Genomic DNA, 10,554 nt, shown 5'->3' with positions numbered 1-10,554 from the left:
GGAGATGATGGTGTTCTAGAAACCATACGACATGACCCAGGAGCCCTATCGTTTCCTCTCACCTTGTGTTACCTCCCTGAACCAGCCAGCCACTTACACAAGAAAGGGTGTCCACAATCCTGCAGAGGCCAATGCACACTCCAGGCCCTCAGGGGCCAGCCCTCCTCACACATACCTTGGGGACCTCATCCTCCCATCCCCCACCCCTTGCTCCCCCAAATCCACCATCTTGAACAAGAGGATTCTCCAGAATCTACCCTGCGTTGGTATCACCTGCTGGCTAGGGACACAGCATAATGTTGCTTCACATCAAGATGCCCTCACCGGCCACTATCTGGCCTAGGACCGGGCTCCCAGCCTCTCTGGGTTTCAGGTGTCTCAACTGTCCCAAGAGGAGTATGAACTGCTTCCTTGGAGAGTCAAAGGGAATTTTAATGGAGATCGTGTGTGGAGAGAGACTCCATGCAGGGCCTGGAATGCAGCTGGTTGAATTCCATTCCTCCTGTCGTCACCTGCTAGCATGGGTAAAACCTAGTTTGCCCTTTCTCAGGGGCTGCAGGATCAAGCCTGGGTGACCCTTGTAGGTAGAAATTAGGGTACATCCTGCTGGTATCTTCCCCTCCTTCCTGAGACCAGTACCTTATATTAGCAGGCAGGATGCAGAAATGTCCCTGCAGGAAGAGGCCCAAAGTGGGAAGCTGACACCAGCAGCCGATGGACTGGAGCCCAGGTGTGCTGTGACAACACCACCCCACACCCATGGGCACCCATGGACACACTGCAAAGTGCCCATGTCAATGCTTCCCAGGAATACCTAAGGAGTGGATGGACAAGTGCACTGAGACAATGACCCCAAGGTCATGTTCACCCAGTGCCAACAGGGCCCAGGACCCAGCCCAGCTAACCCTGGACACTGGACACTTCAGCACAGAGACTGCTCTCTGCGTGTGGGGTTTCTTTATTGGACTGACTTCATGGGAGCACCCAAAAAAGAAACAGGGATGTGATATCAGCAATAACAGCAAATAGTGCACATGTTGCCAAGACACGAGGTCTGGATAATAAAGGCCACCAGAAGGAGGAGCTTCCAGACCAGCCCCACCCCAGCCTCACAACACCATGTGCCACACTAGCTGCTCCAAGGTCTGACAGACTTCCCTGATCCCTTCATCTGCATCCCTGCCTGCTGCTCACTTATGGGCTGTGGGAGTTTCTGCATGTGCTGGTCCCTGGGAGACTCGAGCACCTCCCGCCAGCCTGCCTGTCACTGAGCTGCCAGCCCACCTGTGCAAGCCCTCCTCCAGCGCTGCCTTTGTCTGCATGCCATTCTCCATCCCTGTCTGCTGCTGAAGCTGTAGCCGGCACACCGACCTCTGCCTCGTCACAGACAGCCGAGCTGTGCTACAATGGTCTTGACCCTCTAGCTCTGCCCCGAACAGGTACTAGCTTTCCAGGCACCATAACTGGTCTCTGATTAATGACCAAAGTCCTTGAATGGCTCCTTCTAGATGACTAAACCAGGAACCACCCCCAGTGGCTGGTTAAGGCACTGACCAATCTGGCATTCTCTCCTTGGAAATCGCCATTAGCATCCCCCACCACCCCCAGGGCTAGGAGGGGTGGCTTGTGTTCTGGAGACAGGGTTTGGGATAAAGGGCTGTTCGTGGCTTATCCTCATGAGGATGCCTAAGTGTGACCAGAGCCTGGAGTCCACCTCTGTCCTTCTGGCAGCCTGCTGACATGTTCCCTGCCCTGAGCCACACCTGTGAAAGTTCACTTGCGGTCAGGGCCACCACCAGGAGACTGGCACTGAGATAGCACAGGGTGTGGTGTCAGCCCAGCCATGTTCCTCTCCCTTCCCTGGCAGTTCGCTTCCCCCAACTGGCCCCCAGCAGAGAGAAGTGGCACAATCTCAACTAAACACAGCACCTATGGGCACCTCAGCCAGCTCCCTGAGCAATGTGCTAGTGTGCTGGCCCTTACCACAGGCTGGCTAAGGATGTTGCTAGCCATGGCTCCTTAAGGGATAGAGAAGAGCAGGCCACCAGGCCATTGTGTCTGAACCCATTCCCTATTTCCCAAGTGCCTCTGCAGTAGCTCAGGGCAAACGGCTGTGAGCCATGATAGGCAGAGCCCCAGCCCTGTCCAGTGGGGCCAAGGTGACCCTTGATGACCACACAGGTCAGGGTGAACATTCAGCTGCAGCAGAACAAAGGAGCATGTCCTCCTGCATGTCCTCTTCTGTTGGCCTCCTCTCAGCCTATTGTCTAACCAGTGGTGTCTTGCACAGCTGTTGGACTCACAGCCTTCTCCTTCCCCTTCCCTTCACGAAGGCTGGCGTCTGCACAGTCTGGGCTCAGTGCCACAGCCTCAGCCGAGGTTAAGATTCTGCGCTGTGGTGTCAGGTGGAGCTGGGTTTGAGTGGCAGCTCTGCCATCTACACTCTGTTGCCTGGGACAACAATCTGCCTCTCTGTAACCTCAGTGCCTGATTCGGGAGATTGTCATGCTTAGATACCATCTATAATGAACAGAACACCATTCCTGGCACATATTTTCTAGAGGCATGTACACTTTCAATATGGGGTTTTCAGACTTCACATAACTAAAGAACCTAAGTGTGAACCCACAACCCCAAAAACATAACACATGTGCACACAAACCAGGACCATAGGAATAACAGATTTTCCAAAGATCCATGGGGTGGAAATCTTACTCATAGAATTATAAATCAGTGTTCTTAAAACACCTGAGAATAAAAGATGGAGTAAGAACCCTGAGAAAGGAACAAGATACTATTTAAAAAGAGATATATGTGAGAGAACCAAATACAACTTCCAAAGCCAAAATACATAAAGTCATTGAAATAAAAACCCACTACATGGGTGAGATGGAAGATTAGACAGGCCACACAGAGTTTGCATGCACTAGAATGCTCACATGAGAGAGTATACAAAACCAAAAAAAATAGTTTTAAAAAGTTAAATAGTGGCTAAGAGACTTGGAGGATAGGGAAGTTTCACTATTCAATTAATTGACATTCCAGAGAAAGAGGCCAGAGAGAACTGGGGAAAGCCAACCCTCAGGGATCTAGATTGTTTTCTGGAAATGATGAAAAACATGTACTTCTGAGTCACAAAACACAACACATATGAGGATAAAAATAAATACATATCTAGATCTATGTAGTGAAAACCAGGAAAACTCAGGAGAGAGAACGTGTTGAAAGGAGCCAGAGAAAGGAATGACTTGCCCCCAAAGGACATATGAGAGGGGACATCTCAGCAGCAACACCAGGGGTAGCGAGGCAGACAGATAGTCCAAATGCCAAGTTATGGTCATTTTCAGTCTCAATCTGCATCCTCCAATAAGCTCTTGATCTAGAACTAGAACACTATTATAGTATTTTCAAAAAGAAACAGAGCACTTAACAACAGCACTCACTAAAGGAACTACAGGATGCTCCCTAAGGAAAAGGACAATACTACCCCAGGAGGAAAAGCTGGAAGGCAGAGGAGGAGTAGCAATTTAGTTGGTAGACATATGGATAAACAAGTATTAACTGAGTAGAATAATGACAATGCCGATTAATTAATGGGGTTAGATTAAAAATAAAAAGAGGGAGAGAGGCAAAACTAGAGCTTTGGACAGAACTTGCAGGCAAGTGGAAGGGATCTATTTTCATTTATAAAGAGAGTGGGAATGCGACCAACCATAGACTACATAAAGGATGTGTTAAAATCCTAAGATCACCAAAAAGGGACATGAAAAGCATGTGGACTTCTGAAGGAGAAAAGGGAGAAAAAGAAATTAAAAATTATAAAATGTCATTGCAAATGCAAGTAGAAATGGATTTTTTTTAAAGCATAGAATGACAGGGGAGAGAAAATAACAAAATAAATGATAGAACTAAATTTAAATATATAATCACAATAAATGTAAATAGATTAAATTTCCCAGTTAAAAGAGATTAGATTTTTAAAAAACAAAATCTGGCTTTAAGCTATTTGTAGTCTAAGTCAGGGGTTGTCAAACTACATCCTTACCTCAGGGCAAATCTGGCCTCTGCCTGTTTTGTAAACAAAGTTTTCTTGTTTGTAGATTACCTGTGTCTCTTTGTGCTTCAATACTAGTATTATGACAGAGTCCATGAGGCCTGTAAATCTGAAGTATTTACTGTCTGGTCTTTTATAGGAAGACATTCACCCCTGGTCTAAAACATAAAGAACAAAAAGGTTGAAAGTAAAAGGGGAGAAAATACTAACCAAAGGTATCTAATACAATTATTTTACTAGACAAAATATACTTTACAGCAGAAAGCATTATTATGAATAAAGATGATTTCTAACTAATGATAATAAAGTTCACTGAAAGATATAATAATCCTCCACTCATTGGTATCAAAAGTAAATTCTTAACTCCTTTGTGCACCAAAATTGCAAAATCTAGTGGTTCTAAGAAAGAAAGACAAATCCTCGGTCACAGGGAGACAGTAACACACTTTTCTCAAAGTAAGCTGACCAACAACATTAAAGGCAAGTTTATTTATAATTTGAAAAATTGCAATTACTTTTCTTTAGCTTTAGATGAATCATGCGAACACACTGGGCAACTAATATTTGGGGTACCTCTTATCTCAAAGAACTAAATTTATGAGGCAATGTCTACTAATGGCCTAAAAAATTATGCTAATGGTATGTATACATTTAAATTTTCTGTCAAAGAATTTCAGCTGGATACAAAAAAAAATAGATTTTATCACAATGGATAATTGGTCAAAAATATGAATTTATTGTCATTTTAAACCATGGGACTGATGTTTCCCTTCTGGCTTTGTTTCACTATCTGACATATTGGAAGCATTTGTGCTCCATTTTCTGAAGCTTTTCTATAAAAAGTGACATGGGAAACTTGTTCAAGTCATTCAGTATGTAAATAGCAAGATCATGGGCAGAAATTAATAAAACAGAAAATCATACCACACAGATAAACAAGGTCAGAAGGTGGTTCTGTGAAAACACATACCTTTGACAACATTGGCCAGTGGAATAAAAGAGAATAGACAAAGACTATTAGGAAATTAGAAATAAAAACTATGGCAGAACTACAGATATAATAGAGATTTTACAAATAACCATTGGCTATTACAAATAATTTTATTCCAATAAAATCTGTAAAAATATATAACTTACCAAAATTAATTTTTTAGTAATCTAAATAACTTCTAACCATTCCAGAAACTGAATCAGGAATTAGAACCCACCAGCTAAGACAACACCAGACCCAGACAACTTTATAAATGGCTGCTGTGAAACACTTAAGGGATCAGTAGCTCCAAACTTACACACCCTCTTCCAGAGAATACGAAAATAAGACAGCTTCCTCACTCATGAGGCAAAACTAACTTGAGCACCAAAACCAAGACTATAGGATAAAAAGGGACACATACGATGCAATTCCACTCATAGGAGTCTAAGAACAGTAGAAATTCATTGGTCGTGCTAGAAGTCAGGGTGGGACTGCTCTGGAGGATGAAGGAGGGTGAGCAGAGGAGGCACCAGAGTGTGTGGGGGACTCACTTTCTAAACCTGGTAGCAGTTACAGGGAGTGCTCACTCGGAATCTTTATCAAGCTGTACCCTTAGTGTTTAGTGTACTTCTCTGCACGGGTGTCATTTTATAAAAAAATAAAATAGAAAATAAATTTCCAAGATTATTTCACAACTATCAGACTGCTTGAATTCTGAACATCTGATAGCAACAGCTATAGCTCAAGATGTCCACTCCCACGCTGTGGGTGGTATAAATTGGGAACGACCGCTTTGCAGGGTGAATTGCACCCTCTGTGTAGGTAAAGGCATGCACAGCTAAGCAGCAGCAGGAGTGCTTCTAGGTAGATTACCTGAGCAACACCAACACAAGGGCACAAGAAAAGGATTAGGAGGATGGAAATTTGCAGCATTGGGATAGTAGCTACAATTAAGAATAGCTTAGGCCCTGGCCGGTTGGCTCAGTGGTAGAGCGTTGGCCTGGCGTGCAGAAGTCCCGGGTTCAATTCCCGGCCAGGGCACACAGGAGAAGCGCCCATCTGCTTCTCCACCCCTCCCCCTCTCCTTCCTCTCTGTCTCTCTCTTCCCCTCCCGCAGCTGAGGCTCCATTGGAGCAAAGATGGCCCAGGCGCTGGGGATGGCTCCTTGACCTCTGCCCCAGGCGCTAGAGTGGCTCTGGTCGCGACATAGCAATGCCCCGGAGGGGCAGAGCATTGCCCCCTGGTGGGCAGAGCGTCGCCCCCTGGTGGGCATGCTGGGTGGATCCCGGTCGGGCGCATGCGGGAGTCTGTCTGTCTATCCCCGTTTCCAGCTTCAGAAAAATACAAAAAAAAAAAAAAGAATAGCTTAGGCCTTGGCCAGTTGGCTCAGTGGTAGAGCGTCAGCCTGGCATGCAGGAGTCCCGGGGTTCGATTCCCGGCCAGGGCATACAGGAGAAGCGCCCATCTACTTCTCCACCCCTCCCCCTCTCCTTCCTCTCTGTCTCTCTCTTCCCCTCCAGCAGCCAAGGCTCTATTGGAGCAAAGTTGGCCTGGGCACTGAGTATGGCTCTGTGGCCTCTGCCTCAGGTGCTAGAATGGCTCTGGTTGCAACAGAGCAACACCCCAGATGGGCAGAACATTGCCCCCTGGTGGGCGTGCCAGGTGGATCCCAGTCAGGCGCATGCAGGAGTCTGTCTGGCTGCCTGCTTGTTTCCAACTTCAGAATAATAAAAAATAAAAAATAAATTTAAGAAAAAGAATAGCTTAAATGTCTGTGATAGAAAAATAAAGAGACTGCAGGATAGTCATAAAGTGGAATACTATACAGCACTGAACAGACCAAGAGCTACACATATCAGCAGGGATACATTACTCTAACACAATGTTGAGCAATCAATCAAACAAAGAAAGTGACAGAGCGAAACACAGCTTATGATGACATTAAACTACAAAAACATGCCAAGGACTATATAATACATTATTTCAGAGAACAGATGATGAAATACCCTGGGTTGATACACCCTGACTTCAAGATAAAGGACTCCTGCCGGGGAATGAAAGAGGGTCTTTCAAATACAATAAACCTCATTTCCCCATCTCTGGGCTCTGCAGGTAGCCCTTATCTTGCCACACACCTCTCCCAGTATGGCCAAAGCCACCTGCACTGGCCTCCTAGGTCCCACATACACTGTCAACTTCATACAAGTTATCCCTGTGAGTTCACAAGAGACCTAATAAGCCAGTACAGCACCATGTGCGTGTGTGTACCTGAATGTGCTCATGTGTGGCTCCATGTGTCTGCATGTACATGCATGTATTATCTGTGCTGCTGGGACCAGGTGGAGATGGAACCAAATGAACTCCTAAGAGTAACAGCCTGAAGCAGCAAGAGGAAGGCAGACAGAATGCACCATCTGCAGGGAGGTTCTATCTCAACAACCTGGGGCCTTTCCTGGGCTAGCTCCTGGTTTGCAGTCCTCTGCTGTGAGACGGGAAGCTATGGGTGGGGTTTGAGGCAAATCAACAGTGCTGTCAACACAACATTCTGCTCGTAAAGCACAGCACAGAATTGACATAAAAACAGAGAACAGGGTTCCCACTTTTGCAAGTGGGATGGCTGCAGAGCTAGTGACAGCTGACAGAACCTGAGCAATGCCTACAACACAGCAGATCCAAACGAGATGATGAGGTGTTAGGAACCTGTCGGGAAGAACAGCTGTGATATTGCAGCTCTAGTGTTAAGGCCACCTGGGGAAGGAGCCAGCAGACCAGCCATGTCCTCTCAACATGACCACGACAGCTGCTCCAATGTTCCCCTGGCCTGCGTCCCCGCTTGCTGCCTTTCCAGGGTTGTGGGAACATCTGCCATGCCCCCTGCATGGCTCTGCTCTACTGGCCCCTGTACAGCTCAGCCACCTCCTGCCGCCGGCCAGCAGCTGCCTGCCCCCATGTTACCCCACGGTCAGTAACCGGCCTTCTCCCGTAGTCTGGCCTGCTGCGTGCCTAGCCCCTGCCAGGTGACCAGCTGCATTTTCCTGAGCTGCCAGGCCCACTGTATATGTGGTTCCCTCCTGCCAGGCTCCAGGTGCTGTCAGCTCTCCTTCCCTGCCCTCATCCTCAGACCTATCCTCTCTGGCACCCTTTCCTGCCTCTGACAAATCATCTGGGAAATTGATTTTCTGGTATTGATCTCTCAAACGTTTCTCTTTGTCTAATAGTCGATATCCCACTGCACATCTCAGAACGTGGCCGGTGACAGAATCACACCCCGCAGGGCTTGAACTGCCTGCCCTTAGTAAACTTATCCATGAAAGCTTAGTGATCTTTAAAAAATAAATCTCTCTGCTCTCAGCACTGGGTCATTTTGTGATTTTTCCCCAAAGCTGTCTCCTTGTCCTTTGCTGTTTTGGATGAGCCTATGGCCCTGGCTTCATGAAGATCCTGTCCTGGAGCAGTTCTTCAAGACAGTCATTGCTCAAGATAGAGCTTGTCCCTCGGGATGTCAGAGAGTCCCCTCCTAGCCAAGGACTACAGAGTTCTCAACAAAGAAGGCTGTAGAATGTGTTTGTTCTTAATTTTCAAAACTATTTTTCTCCCAAAAGGAAGCCTCCCAGCCTCCTAGACAACCCCTCCGAATGGTGGCTTCTCCTTCCTGTCATATTGCCCACATTACTTCCTGCAGGGAAGTAAATGCTCATTTTCTCCCTTTCCATAGAAGAAGCTCCTTTCTTAGAGCTAGCCCCCACTCTCCAGTCACCCACTGTACATTTCCACATAAACCTCACACCACGGTCTCTAATCCAACTTTATCCATCTTCCCACCCCTCCCACAGAGTCCAGACTTCTCATTAGTTTCCACATCTCTGCTCTCTGGGGAGCATAGTTTAAGAACACAGACCCATCAGGTTCCAATCCAGGCTCTTCTGCTTGCTAGTGTGGCTTTAATGCAAGTTCTTTGCTGTGCCTCAGTTTCCCCATGTGTAAAAGTCAGAATAATAACAGCTCTTATTTCACACGGTTGTTGTGAGGGCTGTGGAGTTAATATTTATTAAATTGCTCAGAAGAGTCACTGGCATAGCAAGAGCTATTATTTAAGTATTTGCTAATACAATAAAAATAGACATAGCTCCCAAAGTATCCATTGGTCTATGGATTCAGAAAAGAATTACATCCCAAAATAAGGAGGATATAAAAAATAACAAAATATGCTTATGATACAACTGAGTATTGAGAAATAGGAGAAATAATAGTAAGAAGCCCCAGAAAGGTGCTCATAGGGGAGCTGTCAGAATTTACTGTCCCTCCTACGTCCACACCCAGGTCTGGCCCTAGCTATTGATGCGTCCCCTGTACCCCAGCACTGTGGGTCCCTGGGCCCCAACCTCTCAGAGGTTTAATGAGCTGAGCTACTTGTCATGAGTCCATGACAAGCATCCTCAGGGACCTGCTCCAACAACAACAAGGAAACAGGCTGTTTTGGGCCCTTGTGATGGGATAACACAGACCCTGAGCTATATATAAGCCCAGTCACCACAGCAGCTCACACACACTCACACCCATTCCCTCACACACACATTTACTCCCTCTTCCAGCCCCACTACACCACCATGGCCATGTCCACCCTGTCCATCTGCTCCAGTGACCTGAGCTATGGCAGCCGCATCTGTCAGCCCGGTTCCTGTGACTCTTGCACTGATTCCTCCTGCCAGGTGGACGACTGTCAAGAGAGCTGCTGTGAGCCCTCCTTCTGTGCCCCCAGCTGCTGCCAGCCCACCTGCTGCACCCCTAGTTGCTGTGCCCTGGTCCCCACCCAGACCCTCATCTGCACCCCAGTGAGCTATGGGTCCAATCCCTGCCAATCAGCCTGCACCAGTTCCTGCATACCCTTGTGCTGCCAGCAGTCTAGCTCCCAGCCTTCCTGCTGCACCTCTTCGTCCTGCCAACAGGCCTGCTGTGTGCCCATCTGCTGCAAGCCCGTCTGCTGCACACCTGTCTGCTGCAAGCCCATCTGCTGCAAGCCCGTCTGCTGCACACCCATCTGCTGCGAACCTGTCTATAGCAAGCCTGTGTGCTCTGTACCCATCTGCTCTCAAGCCATCTCTTGCCCCTCATCCTGCTGCAGACCCTCTTCCTGCATGTCCTTCATCTGCCACCCTGTGGGCAGACCTGCCTGCTGTATGCCCATCTCCTCCTGCTGTGCCCCTTTCTCCTGCCAGCCCAGCTGCTGCCACCCAGCCTCCTGCATGTCCTTGCTCTGCCGCCCTGTGTGCTCCCACCCAACCTGCTGTGTCTCCACCTCAGCCCGGAAGTCCTGCTGATGATCAGGCATGTCCCCACCCAGGACCAGCCTGGCACCATGGGGCACTGCCAGCTTCACAGCTGTCTTTAAGATCTATTTCTTAGTGACTCCTGAGATGCACAAACAGCTCCTTCTCTCAGCCCAAAAGGAAGTCGCAGCACTCAGGATGACCCCGCCCGTGCCTTCTGCTGCACTCCATGTGGAGTCCCAGTGGTCAGATTGGGGACC

General features: G+C 47.7%; 1 protein-coding gene across 1 annotated transcript; it reads left to right on the top strand.

Moving 5' to 3' along the window:
- The first annotated feature begins 9,634 nt into the window (after window positions 1-9,634).
- On the top strand, window positions 9,635-10,345 carry LOC136325218 (keratin-associated protein 10-8-like). Its single transcript, XM_066259215.1, has one exon. It carries the CDS (start codon window positions 9,635-9,637, stop codon window positions 10,343-10,345), a length of 711 nt encoding a protein of 236 aa, XP_066115312.1.
- Window positions 10,346-10,554: the final 209 nt, after the last annotated feature.

Source organism: Saccopteryx bilineata, chromosome 2 (assembly GCF_036850765.1).
Source record: "Saccopteryx bilineata isolate mSacBil1 chromosome 2, mSacBil1_pri_phased_curated, whole genome shotgun sequence".
NCBI lineage: Eukaryota > Metazoa > Chordata > Mammalia > Chiroptera > Emballonuridae > Saccopteryx > Saccopteryx bilineata.
The sequence above is the reverse complement of the archived record's forward strand: the minus strand, read 5'-3'. Positions and strand labels throughout refer to the sequence as shown.

Bases quoted from the DNA above. Each gene is read 5' to 3' on its own strand.
- LOC136325218 (XM_066259215.1), top strand. From the start codon at position 9,635: ATGGCCATGTCCACCCTGTCCATCTGCTCCAGTGACCTGAGCTATGGC.